This window comes from Dryobates pubescens, chromosome 19, assembly GCF_014839835.1.
Source record: "Dryobates pubescens isolate bDryPub1 chromosome 19, bDryPub1.pri, whole genome shotgun sequence".
In the NCBI taxonomy this organism is placed as follows: domain Eukaryota; kingdom Metazoa; phylum Chordata; class Aves; order Piciformes; family Picidae; genus Dryobates; species Dryobates pubescens.
In genome coordinates this window covers 23,248,764-23,274,095 of record NC_071630.1, presented here as the reverse complement: position 1 = coordinate 23,274,095, position 25,332 = coordinate 23,248,764, and the positions used below count along the sequence as shown (strand labels likewise).

The 25,332-nt window shown below is 56.1% G+C and overlaps 1 protein-coding gene across 2 annotated transcripts in view; it reads right to left on the bottom strand.

Annotated features, from left to right (window-relative positions):
* Nucleotides 1-25,332, bottom strand: part of GNAO1 (G protein subunit alpha o1) — a 177,845-nt gene that overhangs the window by 38,235 nt on the left and 114,278 nt on the right. For both annotated transcript variants that reach the window (XM_054170043.1, XM_054170042.1), the window contains exon 4: nt 16,820-16,980. In XM_054170043.1, coding sequence (XP_054026018.1) covers nt 16,820-16,980 — 161 coding nt within the window. The remainder of the gene's footprint in view (nt 1-16,819; nt 16,981-25,332) is intronic.

The following is a 25,332-nucleotide window of genomic DNA, read 5'->3' as shown; positions in this document are numbered from 1 at the left end:
GGGACTTGACTCCTGGACTTTGGGGCAAGGTGTTCTTTGTTTCTGGCTGTGTTTTCCCCTCAGCCAGTCCTGCCTTGAAGGCAAACCCAGGAATTACACAGCAGGCTCTGCTGTCCTGATGCCTAAACCTCACCTCGTGTCTAACAAGATGAGCTACCAGCATGGACACTCCCCAGGCTTCCCTCCCTTAAATGCAACCAGCAACAAGCCACTTCTGGAGCCTGACAACAGCTTGGGTGGTGCTCACCAGGCCCAGAGGCTCCTGGGGGTTCTTTTCCTGAATGAACTGTGCTGGGTGCCCTGGGTTTTGATTGCTCTCTCTGGGAAATGGTGCCCAACCTCGGCAGAGGGGATGCTACCTGGGATGCAGCCTTTTTCCTGCCCCCATCCTGCACTGAAGCAGGGCTACAGAGGGCTTGTGCATCGAGATCAGCTTGACAAGCTGATATTCATCCTAATGGTAGGCAGCAGGGAGGAACAAAGGCAGGTTGGAGTTAGGCTGCCCTAGTTAGACTTGCAGCTTTCCAAGGCGTGACTGGATGCAGGGGAATTTTTAGCATCACTTGTAGGTGAGCAGAGTCACCAGGCAGCAGCTGTGCAGCCCTCAGCAGACAGGGACCTGCTGGAGTGGGGCCAGAGGAGGCCACAGCAATGATGGGAGAACAGGCTGAGAGAGTTGGGGGTTCAGCCTGGAGAAGAGAAGGCTCCAGGGACACCTTCTGGTGGCCTCTAAAGGAGCCTCAACCCCAACTCCCTCAGTCTGTGCTCACAGCAGAGCAGCTCCAGCCCTCTGCTCCTCCTCATGGCCCTGCTCTGGACACCTTCCAGCCCCTCCAGATCCTTCCTGGCACAGAGGCTCCAGAACTGGAGGCAGTGCTCCAGGAGGGGTCTCAGCAGAGTGGAGTAGGACAAATGAATGCCAAGTATGATGGGCAGCCAAAGGGTGAGGTGTGAGCAGGGGGAGGTTTGTTTTCCACCCCAGGCAGAGCTTGGTTGTCTGTCTGTTCTTCCAGGGGAGCAGGTAGGCGTGCAAGCTGGTGGCAATGGGTTTCCTTGGGTGGCAGAGTGCATGTCCCCAGAGCACTGAGTGTGCTGCTCCAGAGGGGGCTGGACTGGATGAGCTTTAAAGGTCCCTTCCAACCCAGACCAGTCTGTGATTCCTTCTGATTATCAGCTCTGTAGGTCAGCAGCTGAGCTGGAGCAGAGATGAGGGGGGGTGGGACTCAGCACCCTAGGAGCAATCCGGATCTGTGCCTAAACCTCTCCACCACAGCTAAGTGGGCTCGGTGCTTTTTCCCTTTCTGCTCCAGAACTGCTGTTCCAAACCTGCTGACAGTGGGGCTGATGGCTTTCTGTACTGCAAAAATAATACCCAAAAAAATAATAGAAGAAGAAAGAAAGGAAAGAAAAGGAGAGGCTAAAAATAAGCCTCAGGGATCTGGGGATAATGCAGGAGCCCTGATCAGAGGACGCAGCCCCCGCGCCGCAGCAGGGCTCGGGCTGCACCCATGCAAGGCAGGAGGTTCACCCACGTGGGGCTCAGTGGTTTGGCCCAGACTGGGAAGAATCAGAGAATCAGAACCATCCAGGTTGGAAAAGATCCCAGAGATCACCAAGCCCAACCTATCACCTAATACCTAACACCTCCTGACAACTAATCCATGGCACCAAGTACCACATCCAATCCCCTCTTGAACACCCCCAGGGATGGGGACTCCACCACCTCCCTGGGCAGCACATCCCACAGCCTCTGCTGCTTGCTCATGGACCTGCCAGTGACCACATCTCTTGGGAGCAAGCTGCAGGCCAAGGGGCTTCAGTAAGCCAGGTGGATGGACTTGGAGTCTCTGCCTGCTTGGTGGTGGAAGTTTGAACTGGCCCAGGAGCACTTCACTTCCAATGGGAGGATGGAGCTGGCTCAGAGCAGTTTTAGGTCTGGAAAAGATCAGGAATTCTTCCACCAGCATGGACTTCATTGCCAGTAAATGCTTTTGCTGAGCTGCTTCTTGGCTGCAGCAGAAGAGGAGAGCATCTCAAGCAGATGGGGGGTTAGCACAAGCAGGGTCTTTGCCCTGCATTCTCAGCCTCTGGAGCACCTCAGCTCCTGCTGAGTGTGACCAACCTGTCCTCCCAACCTCCCAGTGGAGCAGGGAAATGGCATTCAGCACACTTGCTGTCAGAGGAATGGGAGCACTAAGGGGATAGGCCACAGCAGGGGGGCTGTGATGGCCCTTGGAAGTCAGTTTGGGTTCCCTAAGTGGCAGTCAGGAGCTTTTGCCCATGTAGGGGCTGGAACTCTACCACGCTTCAATGGTTGGACTTGAGGACCTCCAAGGTCTCTTCCAACCCAAATGATTTTGTGATTCTACAATGCTGGCCTGTTGGAAGGAAGAAATATCCTCCCTCCACCAAGAGCAGCCCACAGAAAGGTGCTACAAGTGATGATTAAAGCCTAAGCCAAGCCAAGAACTTGAGAGAGAGATCACTGTGGGCTGGGTTCTTGTGTGTGTGTGTGTGAGCAAAGCAGGCTGAAAATGGATGCTGCTGTGCACTTCCCTGCTCCATCCAGTGTGAGTTCATGCCTTCCCTACGTGGATTTTGATGAGTTCTGCAGATCAATGGTGCTGCATTTAGACACCAAGCTAAGAAGCAATCACAGATGCAGGCAAGATGTATTCAGCTGGTGGTGGCACTGCACCAGCTGATGGAAGGATCAGCTGTGGCCAATCAGTGTTGGAGGCTGCTCAAAAGGAAGAGCTTTTGGCTCCCATTGCAGAGGGAAAAGAAGAAGAAGCCCTTGAGTCCCAAGAGTGCCCCACTAGGTCCACACTGGGAAGGCTGTGGGACAGGTCTGGGTCATCAGAGAATGGCAGCACGGTGGGGGTTGGAAGGGACCTCTGCAGATCACCCAGTCCAACCCCCCTGCTGAAGCAGGGCACCTGTGGGTGCCCAGCTTGCCAGGATCACAGTGCCCAGGGGGGGTTGGCATCTCTCCAGAGCAGGAGACTCCACAGCCTCTCTGGGCAGCCTGCTCCAGGCCTCCAGCAGCCTCACACCAAGGAGGTTTCTCCTCATCTTCAGGCTACCATTCTGTGCCTCTTGTCCTCTTGCTGGACATGAGCCTGGCCCCATCCTCTTTTCCTCCACCCTTCAGCTCTTGCTGAGCATTGCTCTTCTCCAGGCTCAACAGCCCCAGGGCTCTCAGCCCTTCCTGACAGTGATGCTCCAGGCCCCTCAGCAGCATTGCAGCCCTCATGCCTGCACTGCTGCTGATTTGCAGACCCACACATCTTGTCCGTGTTCAGTCCTCTTCATGCACTCACTGCATGACCCACTTGTCCCTTGGGCTGAGGGCTGATGAGATTCAAGGCATTAAGTGGGGAAAACAGAGGAGGATGAGCAAGGTGGAGGGAGGAGCCAGGGAACAGGCAGCCAGTGCTCCCCAGGGGCATCTCCCAGGTGCTGGAGGGGACCTAGACTTGGCATGGGTAGGCAGGGAGCCAGTGGCACACCGTGAAGGGAGCAGCTGGAGACTGCAGACAAACCCAGGGAGGTGTGTAATGTGGCTCTGCTGCTCTGGGAGCACATAGCAGAGGCTGCAGGGATGTATGTTCAAGGGCAGGGGCTGGATTTCCTCCCATTTCCCCTCAGCTTTCCCCTGCTGATGTGGACTGTGTATCTGTGCAGGAGCTCTCCCCTCCTCTGGAGCCAAGCTGCTTGCCCTCCACTCCTCCTGGTCTGAGCTAGAGCAGAACAAATTCTGTTCTGAATTCTCAGCTCAGTCTCTGCCCAGTGCTGGCACTGTCTGCAGTCCAGGGCATGTTCTCACAGCCAGTGGCTGTTCCCAGCAGTGATAACATTTGTTGCTCAGAGCTGCTGCCAAGGGTTGTGGTGCAGAAGGGTTCTTGCCTGGACTCGCTCCTGTGCTGACCAGGGTCACTGCACCACCTTGGGCTGCAGCAAGTAAGTGGAGGACTGGACAGGACAGGTGAGCATGAACTGACCAACATGGGATTCCATTCCACCTGAGTCGTGTTCAGGACAAAGCTGAAGGATCCCAGAAGCAATTTGGTTGGAAGAGACCTGTAAGGTCATCAATTCCAGCCCTTAACCCAGCACTGCCAGGCCGCCACTAAACCGTGGCCCTCAGCACCACGCCTCCAGGGCTTTTCAATCTCTCCAGGGATGGGGACTCCACCACTGCCCTGGGCAGCCTGTTCAAGGGCTTGACAACCCTTCTGGGGAAGAAATTCCTCCTCATCTCCATCCTAAACCTCCAACCTAAGCTTGACAACCCTTTTGTGGAAGAAATTCCTCCTCATCTCCATCCTAAACCTCCAACCTAAGCTTGACAACCCTTTTGTGGAAGACACCGTTCCTTGTGTCCAGCCTAAGTATCCCCTGGCACAACTGGAGGCCATGTCCCTATGTCCTATCACTGGGAGAAGAGGCTGACTCCCCCCACTTAAGGGTGGTCCCCTGGGCAGGCTACAGGGAGCTGAGCTCCTGGGTAGAAACATGCAGCCTTTCCCCCCCTAGCTTATTTGTAACTTCTGGATTTGTGTCATTCCTTTGCTTGATGAGACCCTCCTCTGGGGAGTTCTTCCTGCAAAGCTGCTGCTTCCAGCTGCAAGAGTGGGCAGGGATCAGTGGTCCCAGGGAGGTGGTGGAAGCCTCATCCCTGGAGGTGTTTGCAGCCAGGCTGGAGGTGGCTGTGAGCAACCTGCTGTGGTGTGAGGTGTCCCTGCCCATGGCAGGGGGCTGGAGCTGGCTGAGCCTTGAGCTCCCTTCCAGCCCTGACACTTCTGCATGATTTGAGCAAAGAGTTTTGCCTGCACTCTGCTCCCAACTCCCAGCAGCTGCCTTTAGTGTCGTCCTCCTGTCCTCGGTTCTCTTCCCTCTCCTGCCTGCTGCAGGGTCGGCCTCCCTGCTCAGCATGCTCCCTGGTGCAGTGTTGCTCATCCTGGGGCTTGTTGGTGGAGCTGTTTACCTGCAAGTGTTCCAAGTGACATGAGCACTGCCTGGGAGGAGGCACTGGCTGCTGGCTGCCTGCAGGAGGGTTTGGAAACGGCTCTCCTGCTACCAGCACAGTACCAGTGTGCCTGGGCACACTGCTGGCTCCTGTTCAGCTGCTGTCAACCACTACCCCCAGGTCCCTTTCTGCCTGGCTGCTCTCAGCCACCCTGTCCCCAGCCTGTAGCACTGCCTGGGGTGGTTGTGGCCAATGTGCAGAACCTGGCACTTGGACCTGTTGAGTCCTCAGGATGCCCCTTTTACACCCTGGATGTATGGCACTGGCCATACCCAATCTCATGCCTGTGCTGCTGAGCCCCACTGTGTCTTCTGCATGAAGAAAGAAACTCCATCCTTTCCCTCTTTCCCACCTAAAAAGCAGTAGGAATCGATGGCTGGGGATCGAATATTGGCTCAGCACTTGGCCTGGACAAGCACTAAACCAAGTGGTGTTTGCTGCAGGGCTAATGAGAGCTATTACATCAATTACTCTGTGAAATCCTCAGTGCCTGGGGCTCCACCAGGTGAATCCTCATTCTGGCAGCACTGTCTCAGCTGGGTGCTGGGGCTCTGCTCCCATGGGGCTCACCCAGACTCCCCTCACCATGCCCAACCCAGCAGGGTCCCTCCTCGCTCTGCTGCTGCCTTCCCCAGCCTGGATGTTGGCACCTCCAGAACAAGCCTTAGGAGGAGGCTGAGGGAGCTGGGGGTGTTTAGCCTGGAGAAGAGGAGGCTGGGGGGAGACCTCCTTGCTCTGCACAGCTCCCTGAATAGAGGCTGCAATGAGCTTGGGGTTGGTCTCTTCTCCCTAGTCTCAGGTGATAGGAGAGGAAATGGCCTGGAATTGTGCCAGGGGAGGCTGAGGTTGGATGTTAGGAATCATTTCTTTGCTGCAAGAGTGGTCAGAGATTGGCAGAGGCTGCCCAAGGGGGTGGTGGAGTCCCCATGCCTGGAGGGGTTCCAGAAAGGAGTGCCCATGGCACTTGGGGCCAGGGTTTGATGGCCATGGTGGGGTTGGGTTGCTGGCTGGACTGGATGATCTTGGGGGGCTTTTCCAGCCCAGCCAAGCCTGTGGCTCCATGATCTCATCAATAGGAAGCATGTTTATTGTCCCCATTGGGCAGCAGATGCAAGGAGCTTCAGCCCCTGACCCATGGGCATCAAGAGACTCTCAGGGGTGGGGGGCAGGGCCCTCTGCCTTCCCCCTGGGAGCTGTGCCACCACCCAAGCTCTGGGTGCTTCATCCCTGTCACTGCCAAGCCCTCTGATTTTCTGCCAAGTGTCACAGTGTTTGCTAATTTGTTGTTTGGTTTGATCCCCCCCTTCAGTTTTGTTCTCTCAAAGCCTCAGCTCCTCAGGGCTGGCTATGAGAAGGACTATTTGCTTAAGGAAATATAAAAAGGGCTTTCAGAGTCTCCTGTTCACAGACAAAAGGCTTTCAACTGTAAGCCAGAGGGCTTAGGAAGCAGCAGACCAAAGCAATATTCCAATGGCTGTCGTAATGTGTGTTGAAAGCTGGAGGCTGTTTTAGCTAAGCTCATGGTTGCTTTTGGGTTTAGCTCCTAACCTTAACCACCTGAGTGTGGGGATGCTGCCCTGCTCCCCTCTTCCAGCAGGGGCCAGCCCTCCAGAGAGGGCAGGAAGTAGCTGTATGCCCCCCAGCAGTCACTCCAGTGGATTTTGGGCTCTCCTGGGTCAGGGTGAGGGGGGTGATGAATTGCTCCAGGGAGGTGGTGGAGTCCCCATCCCTGGAGGTGTTTAGGAAGAGCCTGGATGGGTGCTTGGTGCCATGGTTGAGTTGATCAGATGGTGCTGGGTGAGAGGTTGGGCTGGATGAGCTCAAAGGTCTCTTCCAACCTGGTTAATTCTCTTCTCTTCTCCTCTCTTCTCCTCTCTTCTCCTCTCTTCTCCTCTCTTCTCCTCTCTTCTCCTCTCTTCTCCTCTCTTCTCCTCTCTTCTCCTCTTCTCCTCTCTTCTCCTCTCTTCTCCTCTCTTCTCCTCTCTTCTCCTCTCTTCTCCTCTCTTCTCCTCCATTCCAACCCCTGAGCAGGGGCAGGATGGTGACAGTGGGACTGACCTGGGAATTGCACCCTTGAGGTCAGGGGAGGGGAGAAGGGCTGGTGGCCTGGTGCTAGAGGAACATGGGACAGGGGAAGGCTGGTGGCTTTGAGAGCATAAAGGAGGAGAAAAGGGAGATAACTGCATCATGAGTGAGGAGAAACTTCTTCACTGTCAGGGTGACTGAGCACTGCAGCAGGCTGCCCAGAGAGGTTGTGGAGTCTCCCCTGGAGACTTCCAAGCCCTGTCTGGTTGCGTTCCTGTGTGACCTGCCCTGGGTGGTGCTGCTCTGGTGGGGGGTTGGACTGGATGATCTCCAGAGGTCCTTTCCAGCTCCTGCCATTCTGTGATTCTGAGTGCATGGAGCTGGTCTGCCTTGCAAGGGGCTGGAGCGGCTCCTCCTGAGCTGTTCGTGCCACAGCTCGAGGCAGGCAGCTCTGCACAAGAGCTCCCAAGCACTTCCCAGTCCACAGCAAAGTCCTTTGCCAGCTCTTCCTTCCAAACTGGGATGATTGCTCTCTACAGCTCCCTGACAGGAGTTGCAGTGAGGTAGGCATTGGTCTCTTCTCCCTAGTCTCAGGTGAGAGAAGGAGAGGAAATAGCCTGGAATTGTGCCAGGGGAGGCTGAGGGTGGAGATGAGGAAAACTGTCTTGACTGCAAGGGTGGCCAGGGACTGGCAGAGGCTGCCCAGGGAGCTGGTGGAGTCCCCATGCCTGGAGGGGTTCAAGAAAGCTGTGGCCATGGCACCTGGGGACATGGTTTGATGGCCACGGTGGGGTTGGGTTGATGGTTGGACTGGATGATCTCAGAGGGCTTTTCCAACCAAATGCTTCTGTGATTCTGTGATTCCTGGGATAGGGCCCAGGGGAGGGAGTGGGAAGCATCTCTGTGTCACAATGTCACCCCTGATACCTGCAGAGCCATGTTGAAGCTGCCCTGCTCCATCCTGGAGCCCAGCTACAAAGCAATTCCCATGTTCCTGCCATTCTTTGCCCTGTGAGGATTTCAGAGGGACAGCAAATGCATCAGGAAACCACATGTCACAAGCCACACTTGCCTCCCAGCATCACAGACAGCACCAGACCTGATGCCAGTCATGTGTAGAAGAGCCACCAGGGCACAGTGGTCTCCTGACAGCTTTGCCTGCAGACACCCTGTAGAAGATTGAGGCTGTGAGCAGCCAGCTGGTCCCCACTGCTGCGAGGGGACAGAGCTCACAGCCCCTGGGGACCAAGGAGCTGGGTGCTGAGGAGCTGGCTTAAAGCAGGAATCATCCCCATAGAGGGACATCAGCCTTGCTGGAGCTTCAAAGAGTGATAGGATGCCCTAAGAGAGTCTCACTGGTAGAAGACACCCCGGGTCCTGCCCTCATGTGAGTGGTGCTGTCTGTAGCACAGCACAGGCTGTGGTGGCAGAGCTGGGGGCACATGGGACGTGAAACTGCAGGGTGCAGGAAGGGAGAGGGATGCTTGGGCTCCCTGGCTCTGCAGGGAGAGGAGGAGCCAGGGCTGTGGGTTCCCAGGAGAGCCTGGCTGTGGAGCTGCATCCCTGCACTGCCATGCCTCTACATGGGATGGAGGTTGGGGTGAAAGACTGAGAGAATGGCTTGGCTTGGAAGGGACCTTAAAGATCATCCAGCTGCAGCTCCCCTGCCATGGGCAGAGATCACAGTGATGGGGTAGATGTAGGGCAGGAACTCTGCCTGCTGCAAGGCAGAGCTGGGGAAAGGGAGAGCAGTGCAAACCCAAACTGAACACACCAGAACCCCAACCCTTGGTGGCAGCCTGCCAGCTCCAGTTGGTTTCATAAGGAGACTTCAGCCTAAAAATACACAAACACTCAGCCAAAAGAGAGTCAACTCTTTCTGCACTGCCTCTGACACCCCCAGCCCGCTGCAAGCAGGAAGAAATCCCTGTTGGGTCTGTCAGCTGGTGATGAGAACAGATTATCCTGGGTTCAGGAGGTTTCCTCAGGGGTGGACGCCCTGTGCTGTGCTTATCAGTGCTGCTGCCTGCTCCTCATCTCCAAGCAAGAGATGGGTCCCCAGTCTTGGCAGCGTTTCCTCCTCCAGGCAGGGTGAGATGCTGCTTGGCTCCTTCCCTTTTGGGTAGGTGGAAGCTCCATCCCTGGAAGTTTTTAAGACCAAGCTGTTTGGGGCTCTGAGCAACCTGAGGTGTCCCTGCCCATGGCAGGGGGGATGGACCTGGCTGAGCCTTGAGGTCCTTTCCAACCCTGACAGTTCTGTGGCTCCATGGTCAGAGTGGGGCTGCAGGGTGAGGTGCTGGCAAACATCCAGCTGCACTCAAAGGCAAGGTGCCCAGCTCACACTCAGCTCTGGGTGTAGCCATGCAGGGATAGCCATTCCATAGCCAGCCAGCACAGCCAGCAGGGCAGGGAGGGGATTCTGCCCCTCTGCTCCACTCTGCTGAGACCCCACCTGGAGCACTGCCTCCAGTTCTGGAGCCTCTGTGCCAGGAAGGATCTGGAGGGGCTGGAAGGTGTCCAGAGCAGGGCCATGAGGAGGAGCAGAGGGCTGGAGCTGCTCTGCTGTGAGCACAGACTGAGGGAGTTGCGGTTGTGCAGGCTGGAGAGGAGAAGGCTCCCAGGAGACCTCATTGTGGCCTTCCAGGATCTGAAGGGGGCTCCAAGAAAGCTGGGGAGGGACTTCTGAGGGTGTCAGGGAGGGATAGGACTTGGGGGGATGGAGCAAAACCAGAAGTGGGGAGATTCAGATTGGCTGTGAGGAAGAAGTTGTTCCCCAGGAGGGTGGTGAGAGCCTGGCACAGGCTGCCCAGGGAGGTGGTGGAAGCCTCCTGCCTGGAGGTGTTTGCAGCCAGGCTGGAGGTGGCTGTGAGCAGCCTGCTGTGGTGTGAGGTGTCCCTGCCCATGGCAGGGGCTGGAGCTGGCTGAGCCCTGAGCTCCCTTCCAGCCCTGACAATCCTGTGATCCTGTGATCCTTGGATTGCTGAAGGTAGTAATGCAGCCTGAACCCTCTCCCAAGCCCCAAGCCAAGACCCTACCAGGCTGATGCTGAGAGCTGGGGAGCTATTTGCATCTCATTAGTGGGAACAGGGCAAGGCTGATGGCTGCAGTCAACCACCTTTAGGAGCTCTTTTGTTTTCTTATCATAGGGGGAACTTAATTATTCAAAGCTGGGGGAGATATTTCCTTATGGGGGGTGTGGAGGGGTAAATGAGGGCATAAATGCAGACAAATGTATCTTGGGATGCATTCCCCTACCTCTGCTTTGGTGCTGCAAAGGTGGTGGGTTGTTCAATAAACAACCCAAAGCAAGTCATGCCAATTAATTGGATTGTTCTATTTCTGCTGCTGCTGCTGCCTCCAATTAAAGGCAAGGGAGGGCAAAGTGGCAGCCAGGAGCGAGAGGGGCAGGCGGCAGAGGCCTATTCGGATGCAAGAGGCGTGAGGAGAAAATGGCATCTGTGCACCTGACAGGAATATTAATGCCAAACCTTGACCTACAATCCTTCTTTCTTCAGGCAGAGAGAGCCAGCAACAATTGCAGCTCATTAAAGTGGGCCATGTCCTGGCAGTCCTGCGTAATGCCCACGTCCCACCGGTCCCCCCGGTCTAAAGGTTTGCCCTGATGGGACCTGGGCATTGTAGTAGAGCTGTAGTAGAATCCCTTCTCCCTTTTAAACCCAGTGTTAAGAGAGGAAGAATCACAGAACCACAGGAACATTCAGGTTGGAAGAGACCCCCAGGAGCACCAAGTCCAACCCAGAACCCTGCTCTACAAGGGTCACCCCTAAACCATATCCCCAAGCACCACATCCAAACCACCTTCAAACACAGCCAGGGCTGGGGACTCCACCACCTCCCTGGGCAGCACATTCCAGTGCCTGACCTCTCTTTCTGTGAGAAACTTCTTCCCAATGTCCAGCCTAAACCTACCCAGTGGCAGCTTGAGGCTGTTCCCTCTTGTTCTGTCTCTAATCACCTGGGAGCAGAGACCAGCAGCAGCCTCTCCACAAGGTCCTTTCAGGTAGTTGTAGGGAGCCTTGAGGTCTCCCCTCAGCCCCCTCTGTTTCACACTAACCAGCCCCAGCTCCTCCAGTGGCTCTTCATCGGATTTCTTCTCCAGGCCCTTCCCAGCTTCATTGCCCTCCCCTGCCCTGGCTGCAGCACCTCCACAGCTCTCTTGTGCTGAGGTGCCCAAAGCAGGACACAACACTGAGAGCTGAGTCCCAGGGGACAATCCCCTCCCTGCTGCTGCTGCACTCAGCATTTCTAACCCCGGCCAGGAGTGCCAGTTTGGACCTCTGGAGCTCATCTGGACCTGTCCACAGCAGGGCCAACCTCAGGGCTAAACTCGGTTTGGAAGTTAGCTCAGGTGGCTCAGCGTGGAGCATTTCCAAGGCTGGAGATGTCACAGCCTGCTCTCAGAGTCTGGAAGGTGTTCAGCACATCCCAAGCACATCTGGCTCCGCTTCCTCCGCCGCTTTCTCGCCGCTAAGCGCCTGCCGGCGTGTGGGACGCGAAGCAGTGCCAGCAGGGAAGGTGATACCAACAGGCAAAGACAATTCTTTTGCTTGGGAAAGACATCAGGAGACAGGCTGAGAAGGAAGACACTGTGATCTTTTATCCTGAGTTGGGTGCCAGAGGAGTTTGGAGCTCTGGAGGATGCAGTGCTGACCCAAAGTGCTGTCTAGTTTGGGCTCAGTACTTGGCACGGGCTCGGGCTGCCAGGGCTGCGGTGAGCTATGGCAGAGCAGCAATCACATCTTTCTTGCTCCACTGAGCAGTGAGGTCTGCATCCCTCCCTGGAGGCATCTCCCCCTCCCTTCACTCCCTGCAGAGAGAGCCAAAGGCAACTGGAAGCTTCCTAGCCCTGACACCTCAGCTATGTGTGAAGCTGGGATGGGGTTGAACGCAGGCCTGAAATACTTTGCATTTTCACAGCCCTGGCAGTCTCAAATGATCTTTCAGTGTACTTGGAAAGAGGAGGAGAAGAAGTTGAGATGGAGTCTGGCTTTTTCTTTGTGTGTGTGTGTGTCTGTGTACTTGCAAACTGTCTCTGCCTACACATCTTGCAGGGCCTGTGCCTGTTTGGGTCTGCAGGCGGGAAAGCGGCGCCGGAGGGGATGCTCCGTCTGCTCTCCTCCCCTCCATCAAGCTTTGGAGGCCACTCAAAGCAGGGCTCCAGCCCTGGGTGGTGTCAGATCAGACTTGCCCTGTGCACTCTACTCCACTGACCAGGCTGGTTCAGAACTGGGGGCTAGGAAACACGGGAGAGTTTTCAAGCCTGAACAAAAGCAGGAGATTAAGGAAAGCAGCTGGAAACCTCTCTTCTGCTGATTTTGAAAGCCAAATGTGGGTCACAGATGTGCTTCCCCTGACAGAGACTGGCTAGAGAAGAAAAAAGACATCAGCTATGCCCAGACTCTTTGATGATCAGAGGTCGATTTAGCTCCCAGGCACAGAGACAAGAAAGGAAGAGGAGATGAAGTAGGAATAAAAACATAATCAAGAGATTAGGAATGTGGAACTCAACCCACCCAGAAATGTGCCTCAGGGAAGGCTGAAAAAATGCAGGAGTGAAAAAAGATGAAACCAACTGCTGCATTTTGCTCTCTTCCCTTCCCTTGCCGGCCTGATGGGGTTACTTTTTGCTATCCAAGACACAGGAAGCCTGCTACAGCACCTCCCCTCTTCCCCACTCATGCTCCTTCTTTGCTGAAGTGCTGGTTTCTATGCACAGAAGCACCATTAAGGCTGGAGAAGCCCTCTGAGATCACCCAGTCCAGCCATGGCACCCAGCACCACCGTGGCCATCAAACCCTGGCCCCAAGTGCCATGGGCACACCTTCCTGGAACCCCTCCAGGCATGGGCACTCCACCACCTCCCTGGGCAGCCTCTGCCAGTCCCTGACCACTCTTGCCCCAAAGAAATGATTCCTGATCTCCAACCTCAGCCTCCCCTGGCACAATTCCAGGCCATTTCCTCTCCTTCTATCACCTGAGACCGAGGAGAAGAGCCCAACCCCAACCTCACTGCAACCTCCTGCCAGGGAGCTGTAGAGAGCAAGGAGGTTTATGCTCTGCCTCTTCTCCAGACTAACCAACCCCAGTTCCCTCAGCTACTCTTCCTAAGACCTGTCCTTCACACCCTTCAACAGCTTTGTTGCCCTTCTCTGGACACAGTGCAGCCCCTCAGTGTCCTCTTTGGAGTGAAGAGCCCAGAACTGAGCTCAGGATTCCAGGTGCCCAGTACAGGACACGATGCCTGCCTGGTCCTGCTGGCCACACGGTGTTTGACCCAGGCCAGATTGCTGGTGGCCTTCTTGGCCACCTGTGCACACTGCTGGCTCATGTTCAGCAGGCTGTCAACCAACACCCCCAGGTCCTTTTCTGCTATTGTTCCTTCACAGTGGCTCTGAAACCTTTGCTAAGGACAGGCTGGCTTTAGGGCCTAAAAAAAGCAGCAGGGCTTTGCAGGGAAGTCCACCCATTAGGCAGGCAGGCACAGGAGAGGAGCGGGCAAGGTGCTGCTGCCCATCTTGGATAGGAGACAGTAGCCAGCAGGAGACAGACCCCCAGCACCAGCACTGATAAGTCCTTGTTTTTGGGGGGGTGGGGGGTGGGAGGGTCTGGGAGCGAGGAAGGGGGCAGGAAAAATAGAAAACTGTCTGAAGACTTTCACTCATGCAGAAAAAACCTCCCAAAGCATCCAGCCCCAAAGCACTGCAGGCTGGAACGAACAACGTGCCTCCCTTCGCCGGAGTCCCTGGGCGCGACTAACGCCAACTGAGCTCTCACTTGCAGCACCATCTGCTGTGATGGCACCAGGGCCTGGAGGTGCAGCAGGAGGCGTGGCAGTGCCCCTGCCCTGTGACAGCAGCTCTGCTCCTGCTGATGGAACCACCAGAGGCTCCTACAGGGCAGCAGGGCCAGAAAGGGGAAGGACTTCAGCTTCGCGTCTGACCTAGCTTGGAGGAAAGAAGCCTGGGCAGGATTCACAGCGTGGCTGAGCACAGAGCCACACAGCCTGGGCAAGGAGCAGCCTGCAGCCTCCCCTGGGGGCCAAAGACCAGAGACTCATTGAATCCATAAGGCTGGAAAAGACCTCAAGGATCATCAAGTCCAACCTCTCACCCAACACCTCCTGACTACTAAACCATGGCTCCAAGGGCTTCCACCCCCTCCCCGGGCAGCCTGTGCCAGGCTCTCACCACCCTCCTGGGGAACAGCTTCTTCCTCACATCCAATCTGAATCTCCCCATTTCTAGCTGGATTTTCCATTCCCCCTAGTCCTGTCATACCTAACACTCTAAAGTCCCTCACCTGCCCCATTTCCCCCCTTTTTCCCCTCAAACCCACAGCACCTGTGCTCTATTGGAGTCTCCTCCCACCCCAGCTGTGGCCACTTTGCCCTCCCCACCCACTCCCCTATTTAATCCCCTCCAGGAAGGGCAGCAGCCCTAAGCTGAGCCCATCTGGGCTGAGGATCCTCCTCTGCTCCCTGGTGAGTGCCCCTGGTGCACACTGGGTGCTGGTGGTGGTGACTACAAAGGCCGGGGGGCCTGGTGGCCCCCCGGTTCGATAGGCAGGAAGGTGATGGCTCCTCTGGGTGCTACCTTGGCCCCTATCACTCCCTCCCCTTCTCAACAGACCCTCCCCAGCCTTCCTGCAGGTCCCCTTCAGACACTGGAGTGCTGCTCTAAGGTCTCCTCAGAGCCTTCTCTTCTCCAGGCTGGACTCTCCTGGCAGCCAGCTAAGGAGCAGCAGGTATCTGACCTCTGCCAGGAGGTGAGCTTGATGCTTTTGTGTTGCTTCTCAGGGCAGAGCAGAGGGGAAGGAGCTGCACAGGGGGCTGTGAGCCTGGAGTTTCACCTCCTGCTCTCTCTCCCAGAAAGCAGCTGTGCAGTCTCACCCTCCTGGTGCAGAACTTCTTCCTGACCTCCCATCTGAATCGACTCACTTCTGGCTTTGCTCCCACAGGGGTACAAAGTAGGGGCACAATTGTCTGCTTGGCTCTCTGGACCTCCCCTTGTGCCTGCAACTCCAAGTGCATGGAAACAGAGCAGCTCTAACCACAGCTGGCTGAACGTGGCGGGGCATTAGGACTTGGCCACTGCTCCTGCTCCTGGCTCTGGCAGCCAGGAACCAAAAGAGGCACAGAATCAACCAGGCTGGAAAAGGCCTCAGAGGTCATCAAGTCCAACCTATTGCCTAGCACCTCATGAGAAACAGTCAGAAACGTTTGTGGGAGCAGGAAGCTTTCCATCCTGTGGTTGATGCTGCTGCACCTTTCCCCTGCTGTAAAACACAACAGTCACAGAATCCTCAAGGTTGGAAAAGACCTCAGAGGTCATCAAGTCCAACCTCTCACCCAACACCTCATGGCTGCTAAACCATGGCTCCAAGGGCCACATCCAGTCCCCTCCTGAACACCCCCAGGGATGGGGACTCCACCACCTCCCTGGGCAGCACATCCCAAGGGCCAACAACTCTCTCTGGGAAGAGCTTTCTCCTCACCTCCAGCCTGAACCTCCCCTGGCACAGCTTGAGACTGTGTCCTCTTGTTCTGCTGCTGGGTGCCTGGGAGAAGAGACCAACCCCCAGCTGGCTGCAACCTCCCTTCAGGGAGTTGCAGAGAGCAATGAGGTCTCCCCTGAGCCTCCTCTCCTGCAGGCTAAGCAACCCCAGCTCCCTCAGCCTCTCCTCCCAGGGCTGTGCTCCAGACCCCTCCCCAGCTTTGTTGCCCTTCTCTGGACACCTTCCAGCAGCTCAACCTCTTTCCTAACCTGAGGAGCCCAGAGCTGGACACAGGACTCCAGGTGTGGCCTGAGCAGTGCTGAGCACAGGGCACAATGAGCTCCCTGCTCCTGCTGGCCACACTCTTCCTGATGCAAGCCAGGATGCCCTTGGCCTTCTTGGCCCCCTGGGCACACTGCTGGCTCCTGTTCAGCTGCTGTCACCCACTACCCCCAGGTCCCTCTCTGCCTGGCTGCTCTCAGCCCCTCTGAGCCCAGCCTGCAGCACTGCCTGGGGTGGTTGTGAAATGTGCCTGCTTGTTCCTTGTGCTTCCCCCCACTTTATTGACCCCTGCCCAGGACAGGGACATCCTGCCTGGCTGCAGCAGCTGCTGTGGTTGAAGCTATGGGATGAGAAGCTTTGGCCTCATTGCTGAGCTGGAGGGTGGATGGCTTCTCATGAGGAAAGGGTCTGAACTGAAACTGGGGAGGCACCCAGGGTGTCTTCAGATCCAGAGCAGCCCTTCATGGGTTGATGCCCTGTCTTTATGGTGGGATGGACCAAAGCCATGGGTTCATTGCAGAGCACATCTGGATATGGTCCCCAATGGGAGGGATGCCCCCAGCTGTGTTATGAGAAGATTGCTGTGCCTCTGTAAAAGCAAAGCTGTCCCTGCCCCTTTGCTGGCATCCAGCTGCTTATCACCATGACCATCAGATAAGCAAACCCAAGAGCTGCCCTGCCACACAAAGCAGGTGCTCACCCTCACCCTCTGACCTGCCAGACAGAGAAGCCATCAGCCATGTCCACAGGCTGATCTGCCTCTGCTCACTGGGTCTGTGCTCAGAGAAGCCTCCCTTGAGCTGTTTGGAAGCAGGTCTGACCTCAGACTGGCCAGAGGGGACACAACTGCCCTGCTTGATGCTTTCTGTCTCATACAGCCTGCTGTGGGGTCCTTAGCTGCAGTGGGACTTGGGCAAGCCCAGGGGCAGCTCCTTAGCATGCCAGGCTATGGGCAGGGATACTCACTACTGGGCCGAGTCGTTAAGCTGGTACTCCCGGGACCTGTTGAAGCACTCCTGGATGCCAGAGTCTGCCCAGAGCCTCATCATAGCTGAGAGCAGCTCTGGAGAGAAGGGCTCTGTGTCCTCCATCCGACTCACCACGTCGCAGACCATCTTGGCGTCAGCCTGCAGAGGAAAGAAACAGGAGCTCAAGGGGGGGCTCGGGGCAGAACTGGGAGCTGGGAGATTTGGCCACGGTGCCCATGGCGCCTCAGAGGTCTCTTGGAACCCAAACAGTTCTGTGATTCTGTTGCAGAGGCTGTTCACCAAGTGGCCAGGAGTAAAGAGGCTGCAGGCTTGGGGATGGGGCTTTAGGACCCCCAGCATCTGAGCCATCAGGAAGAGGAGGATGGAATAAGGAAGCCCCAGGGAATGAGGTTATTTGTGCAATCCACCTCACAGCCACAAGTATTTCCCTTCAGCCAGCACTCTGTGTGCAGCTTCTTGGGGACAGAAGGAGCTTGACCTCTGTGTGGCAGGCAGAGGGATGCAGAACCTGCAGCCCTGTCCGGTGGAGCCACCTGTGTGACCTTGCTGAGGCAGCTTCCTGGCAGAAATGACAGCAGGAAGGTTCCAGAAACAAAGTGCTTCTGTGTTTTCAGCTGCTGGCTTATTGCTTTTCCTGACTCCTTGGTCTTTGCTCTGAGCCCAGGCTCGAGAGGAGCCCACCTTGGCTGGCTGGCTCTGTGACTCAGGGGGAGAGGAATCTCCTGTGGTTATGGAGTATGGCAGCGAGGGCAGGGCCAGCTGGCTGTCCTTGGAGGGAATCTTTCCCAGGCAGAAAAAAATGTGATTCACAGCAACTTTTCCCAGAGGATGGCCTTCTGCCACAGCCTGGGTCAGGAAGACATCTCAGATTTGGGATGGGAACGTCTAGACAGCCTGGGAACAGCTGAGTTCAGCCCTACTCTAACCACCCGCAGCGGCTGGTGCTCCACGGCACCCCAATTCATGACCCCTCTGCTTGTTGCACAGGCATCTCCCACACCCTCCCCAGACTCCTGAGGGCCCAGAGGTGCTGGCTAATCTGCAGAGGCTTTCTTTGAAGGGTTTGGCTGCCCCCTCCCTGGAGGTGTTCAAGGCCAGGCTGGATGAAGCCTTGGGCAGCCTGGGCCGGTGGGAGGAGTGCCTGCCCGTGGCAGGAGGGTTGGAACCGGATGGTCTTTAAGATCCCTCCCAACCCAAGCCATTCACTGAGTCCATGGGAAGTCTCCTGTTTAGACTGCATGGAGACACCATCCCAGCCATAAAGTGTATGCTGTGAAGACTCCATGGACACAAAGTCTTTGTGTTTATGGACACCAGGTCTTTCTCACAGAGTGCTGCACAGGCATCCTCTGTGCCGATCCTGCTCGGTTTGCAGGAACAGCCTTGGTGACTCACACCTCAAAGCCAAGACACAAACGAAAGGACCTTGAAGAGTTGAGTTAATTTCAAAGGCTGGTTTTGTGCCCTGGAGTGCTTCAGGAGCTCACTGAATATTCATGGACCAGCAGCATGGTTTGCTGGCCCTGCTGGGGCTGCAGTTCTCCTTTGTAAGGGACTCTCAATAACACAGAACCTGCTGATGGCCAGGCTGCTCGGGGCTCTGCTGCCCTATGGCCCAGATATTTCTGCATGGGTGCTGCAGAAAGAGCATCCATGCTTTCAGGCAGGTAGGAAGAAGGACTTTAGTCTGTGATCTTGACTGCTGGGGGTGGGGGATGGTGTGTATGACAGGTGGAAGGCATCCTGGCCTGCATCAGGGACAGTGTGGCCAGCAGGAGCAGGGAGCTCATCCTGCCCTGTGCTCAGCACTGCTGAGGCCACACCTGGAGTCCTGTGCCCAGTTCTGGGCTGGCAGGAAAGTTTATGGCTCCTGCTGAATGGCCATAAAAATATTCCAGGCTTGGTCTGGCTGTGCAGAGGGAAGCACTGAGCTCTCCACCCGGGGGAAGCAGGCAGGAGTGTTTTCAAAGCACTCCTCCCCCCTGCCAGGGCTGCAGCCGCTCCGTCCAGGGGCTGAGGCCATCCCGGAGCTCAGGCATTCGTTAGATGACTTAACGAGCAATTAAGGATCCAAGAAGAGAAGAGCCCCTCTTCTTTTCTCACTCTCCAGGCATCACCTCCAGCTGGCAATGACATTACAATCTCCAGCCCCCCCGGGGCCACTCTGCCTGATTGACTGTTTCCCTTCCCAGCTCCGGGGGCGCTCCCACTTCCCCCGAGGTGAGAGGAGCTGAGCCTCCTGCCACGCTCTGCTTCTCTACTGAAGCCAGCAATTAAGTCCAGAAAAACAAACCAGACCAGCCAGCACCTTCAGTGCCATCCCCCAGCCTAGCAGGTCCCATCTGATGGGCCTTTGGCTAATCAATATCAAGGTGGTGTTTCAGCTACCCTGGGAGCTCAAAATAGGCAGCACTCTGCCCCTGGGATTGCTGGAAGGAGCCACAAAATGCTGCTTCCTCCACTGCTGCCTCTGCTCTTCCCCAGCTGCTCAGTCCTCCATCCCCTGGCAATGCACTGTCTTCCTTCAGGATGGTTCTGAAGTGGTAGGAGCAACCCTGCATGGGGAACAGCGTGGCCAGCAGGAGCAGGGAGCTCATCCTGCCCTGTGCTCAGCACTGCTCAGGCCACACCTGGAGTCCTGTGTCCAGCTCTGGGCTCCTCAGGGCAGGAAAGAGGTTGAGCTGCTGGAAGGTGTCCAGAGAAGGGCAACAAAGCTGGGGAGGGGTCTGGAGCACAGCCCTGGGAGGAGAGGCTGAGGGAGCTGGGGTTGCTTAGCCTGCAGAAGAGGAGGCTCAGGGGAGACCTCCTTGCTCTCTCCAGCTCCCTGAAGGGAGGCTGTAGCCAGGTGGGGGTTGGTCTCTTCTCCCAGGCACCCAGCACCAGAACAAGAGGACACAGTCTCAAGCTGTGCCAGGGGAGGTTTAGGCTGGAGGTGAGGAGAAAGATCTTCCCAGAGAGAGTTGTTGGCCCTTGGGATGTGCTGCCCAGGGAGGTGGTGGAGTCCCCATCCCTGGGGGTGTTCAAGAGGGGATTGGATGTGGCACTTGGTGCCATGGTCTAGTCATGAGGTCTGTGGTGCCAGGTTGGGCTTGATGATCTCTGAGGTCTCTTCCAGCCTTGGTGATACTCTGATACTGTGATACTGTAATGAGGTCTCCCCTCAGCCTCCTCTTCTCCAGGCTAAACACCCCCAGCTCCCTCAGCCTCCTCCTAAGGCTTGTTCTGTAGGTGCCAACATCCAGGCTGGGGAAGGCAGCAGCAGAGCGAGGAGGGACCCTGCTGGGTTGGGCATGGTGAGGGGAGTCTGGGTGAGCCCCATGGGAGCAGAGCCCCAGCACCCAGCTGAGACAGTGCTGCCAGAATGAGGATTCACCTGGTGGAGCCCCAGGCACTGAGGTCCCGAGGCTGCTCCTCCCCAGCCCTGCTCTCCAGACCCTTCCCCAGCTTTGCTGCCCTTTCCTGGACATTCTCCAACCTCTCAATGCCCTTCTTGGAGTGAGGGCCCCAAAACTGACCACAGCTTTTGGGGTGTTCACCAGTGCTCCACTCAGGGGGACCATCAGGGTATATCCAGGCTTTAGCCATCAAGCTAAAGGACCAAATGACCCTGGGTTAAAGAACAGACCTCCAGAGGAGTCAGGGACTGGAGAGGACTCTGTAGAGGCAGGGCAGGGGGAGGGCTCTTACAGCAGTGAAACCCAGAGGCTCATGTGGTGAAGAAGTTCTCTCCTTCCTAAGCCTGGATTGTGTCTCTGCCTTTGCACCAGCCCTGTGGTGTAAACCCAGTTCATGAGGGGGATCTGTTTTATTCCTAACCTGGCCATAACCACTGCTATTTAGTTGTCTCCCCTATCTCACTGTCACCAAGCACACAGGCTGTGCTCAGCAAGCAAACTTGGGACTTTGCTTCTAACAGCCACAGAGCCAAATAATGTGTTGCTGTGCTGGAAAGGAGAGAAGCTCTTCCTAGCAACCAGTGGCTGTCATGTGTGTCTCTGCAATCAAGTTGTTTCTCATCATGCCAATACAGACCCCCTCTGACTGTTCCTCACCAGAGAATCATAGAGGTTTGAAGGGACCTCCTTAGATCACCCAGTCCAACCCCTGCCAAAGCAGGGCCACCTGGGGCAGGTCACACAGGAACACATCCAGATGGGTCTTGAAAGTCTCCAGAGATGGAGACTCCACAAGCTCTCTGGGCAGCCTGCTCCAGGGCTCCAGCACCCTCACAGCTAAGGCCTCTCCTCGAGCTGAGGTGGAGCTTCCTGGGCTCCAGGTTGTATCCATTGCCCCCTGTCCCATTACAGGACACCACTGAAAAGAGCCTGGCCCCTTCTCTTGACACACACCCCTCAGATACTGATAGACATTGATAAGATCCTCTCTCAGCCTTCTCCTCTCCAGGCTAAACAGGCCCAAGGCGCTCAGCTTTCTTCCTCAGACAGCTGGGATAGGATAGATTCTATTCCATTCTGAACTGAAACCCCTCTCCTCCCCCCAGAGCACCTCAGGAATCAGGACCCAAGCTTCCCAGCTGAAGTGTGGCTGCATCCCAGTTATTTTCCTGGCATTTGCAGCCAGCATGAGCTCTGGAAACAAAGCAGGGCTGGTGAAATGCCTCTTCCAGAGACATCCAGGGCCCAGCTCCAAGTCCATAGAGGAGTTTTTGCAGACACTGAATAAATAGCTCCATGCATGGCTCTCCCCCTCACTCTCCCTCTCTTTCTCACACATCTGTGTTTCACAACTGACCTCTGAATCTGTCTGGCATCAAGCAGCTGCTGTGCATTGCAGAAGAGACCAACTTCCCTCTTCCTCCTCCACACTTCCATCCCCCTTCAGAAGATTTAATCGAGGCCTCCCACCTCCTGGCTTGCTGAGAGACCCTGGAAGGTGCTGAGCTGGGGGAAAACTCTGCAGTGGCTTATTCAAATCCACCCTTTACATAGTACCTTGAGGTGGGCTCCCAAACTCCATCCTTTCTGCACTCTGCTTAGTTGGAGGTGGGTCTGGAGAGCTCCAGTGGTTGGGAAAGAGGGGCTGACAGTGCTGTGAAGGTCAGCATGAGGCTCTCCAGCAAGCTGCAACACCCCCAAAGCTAAAGCCCAGCAAATGGAGTTGGAGCTGGCTGGCTTCTACCCTGCTGCTGTAGGACAGCTGGCAAAAAAGCTTGGGATGCTGTTGGGATGTGAGCAGGCAGGTGGTGCTGGAAAGAGGATGGGACCCAGCAGCCACAGAGGTGTGCAGATGCCCTCCAGAGGTGCTGCCTGGCTAGCAATGAGTAAAGCTCTAGGCTTCATATCCCTCTGGAGTCAAGAGTTCCACAGCCTCTGACTGTCTTGGCCAAACAACTTCTGTGGGTCTGGTACTTGGTCTAGGATCTTCCTCTCCCAGAGAGGCTGTTTGGCCTGAAGAGCAGTCCCAGAGGGGATCTGATCAATGCTCAGCAAGAGGTAAAGGGTGGGGGGCAAGAGAATGGGGCCAGACTCTTGTCTGTGGTACCCAGTGATGGGACATCCTCTTGCCTCCCCCACAGGTCCTTTGGTTCTTGCTGAGCATTGCTCAGATCCCCTCTGGGGCTGGGGTCTGGAGCACAGCCCTGGGAGGAGAGGCTGAGGGAGCTGGGGTTGCTTAGCCTGCAGAAGAGGAGGCTCAGGGGAGACCTCCTTGCTCTCTGCAACTCCCTGCAGGGAGGTTGTAGCCAGGTGGGGGTTGGTCTCTTCTGCCAGGCACCCAGCAGCAGAACAGGAGGACACAGTCTCAAGCTGTGCCAGGGGAGGTTCAGGCTGGAGGTTAGGAAGAAGTTCTTCCCAGCAAGAGAGATTGGCCCTTGGGATGTGCTGCCCAGGGAGGTGGTGGAGTCCCCATCCCTGGAGGTGCTTAGGAAGAGCCTGGATGGGTGCTTGGTGCCATGGTTGAGTTGATCAGATGGTGCTGGGCGAGAGGTTGGACTGGATGAGCTCTGAGACCTCTTCCAGTCTGTTCTGTTCTGTTCTGCAGGCTCTCAGCCCCAGGGCTCTCAGCCTTTCCTCCTCACAGAGATACTCCAGGCCCCTCAGCAGCCCTCTCCACTGCATAGGGGAGACAGGGCAGAGGGGGCATGGCTTTGGTCCAAACTTTCCCACCACAAAGTGGAAACAGACTTTGTCTTGGGAACAGAAAGGGAAAAGAAGCCCCTGGGGTGGGAGCATTCACAGCACAGAGCTGAAGGTTTGGTCCCACCCCTGGCTAAATGCCTCTTGTGTGTGATGATTTATAGGGCAGAGCCTTCCTGCTGGGAAGCCCTGCAGAGCTGGAACCTGGTAATTAGTTTAATGCTCAGAACTTGCTGCTGAACAGGGGGTGCTGATCTCCACCCCACACTTCATCTGGAGGATTTATCCCTGCCTCATACAGGGAAGGACTGACTCTGGGGCTTACAGTCACCTGTCCCTGAAGGAAGGGAGGGGGCTGCAGTCAGAAAGAACCTTGCTTCACTTCATGGTCCTCTCTTACTTGGTGGTCTATGTTGAAGAGAGAGATAGAATAGAATAGAAATAGAATAGAATAAGAATAGAACAGAATGAACCAGGTTGGAAGAGACCTCTGAGCTCATCCAGTCCAACCTCCCACCCAGCACCATCTGATCAACTCAACCATGGCACCAAGCACCCATCCAGGCTCTTCCTGAACACCTCCAGGGATGGGGACTCCACCACCTCCCTGGGCAGCACATCCCAAGGGCCAATCTCTCTTGCTGGGGAGAACTTTCTCCTCACCTCTAGCCTGAACCTCCCCTGGCACAGCTTGAGACTGTGTCCTCTTGTTCTGCTGCTGCTTGCCTGGGAGAAGAGACCAACCCCCACCTGGCTCCAACCTCCCTTCAGGGAGTTGGAGAGAGCAAGAAGGTCTCCCCTGAGCCTCCTCTTCTGCAGGCTAAGCAACCCCAGCTCCCTCAGCCTCTCCTCCCAGGGCTGTGCTCCAGACCCCTCCCCAGCTTTGTTGCCCTTCTCTGGACACCTTCCAGCAGCTCAACCTCTTTCCTGCCCTGAGGAGCCCAGAGCTGGACACAGGACTCCAGGTGTGGCCTGAGCAGTGCTGAGCACAGGGCACAATGAGCTCCCTGCTCCTGCTGGCCACACTCTTCCTGATGCAGGCCAGGATGCCCTTGGCCTTCTTGGCTCCCTGGGCACACTGCTGGCTCCTGTTCAGCTGCTATCAACCACTACCCCCAGGTCCCTCTGTGCCTGGCTGCTCTCAGCCACTCTGCCCCCAGCCTGCAGCACTGCCTGGGGTTGCTGTGGCCAAAGTGCAGCCCCTGGCACTTGGATGTGTTCAATCTCCTGCCCTTGGCCTCTGCCCATCTGCCCAGCCTGGCAAGGTCCCTCTGCAGAGCTCTCCTACCCTCTAACAGCTCAACTCCTGCCCCCAGCCTCCTGTCATCTGCACACTTGCTGCTGATGGACTCAAGTAGCTGGTCCAAGTGTGCCTAGAAGCAGCCCCAGTGGATGAAAGACAAATTTGTAGCTACATCTCTGCTGTGAGCTCTATCTCCAGCACAATCCAGGCTTGGGTGCTTGCAGTGGGGATTACAGAGCCTAACCCCCAAGCAAGTTCTTCCTTACTGGAGCTGAGCTACTCCATGCACTACAGATTTGCTTATAGATTGTTTCAGGTTGCTGCAGAGCAGCAGGTTCCCTACCAGAGCATCAAGAATGTTCCCCAGCCCCTTGGGAGGGAGGAAATGAGGAGGAAGAAGAAGAGGGAAAGGAAGAGAAGGAGGAGGGGAATCTGGTGGGATTGGTGTGAGCATCGACAGTGCAGGGGAAGTGACTCCTGGGGGGTTATTAGCAGGAACTTTCTTTCAGGAGCTGCTCTTGTCAGAGGGGATGGCTCAAGCAGGGCTCAGGTGCAGCATCAGGTGCCAGGGCAGTGCATGAAACAAGCAGCTGGCAGAGAAATCAGCTCAACAAGGATGGGCAGAACTAGGCTGGGGCGGGGGCAGGAGGAATCTTTGATGCTGATGTGTGTGTTTATTATTTATTCTCCTGGCACAAATATAGCATCAAAGTCTGTCAGCCCCCAAAAGTCCATCACCTGCCATGGCTGGGTTAGTCCTGCAGCTCTGTAACCATGGCATCACCTAGCAGTGACAAGGAAAAGCAGCCAGGAAGGGGGACAAAAACGCCTGGAGCTTGTGACACTTGTGAGGAGGCAGCAGGAGGGCTAAGAATATCTGTGAGCATCTTGCCAGCCTGGGCTTCTGTGGGGCTCAGCTAGGGTGGAAATGGCATGCAAGGGCCACACTGCTCCCTTGGGGTTACCCTGTGGGGCACACACCTGGGGTAGTGGGAATTCACTTCGGGGGAATGGATCCAAGCTAGAGCAGGCTGCAAGGAGACCTTCTGGTGGCCTTCCAGGATCTGCAGGGGGCTCCAAGAAAGCTGGGGAGGGACTTGTGAGGGTGTCAGGGAGTGAGAGGACTGGGGGGGATGAAGCAAAACCAGACAT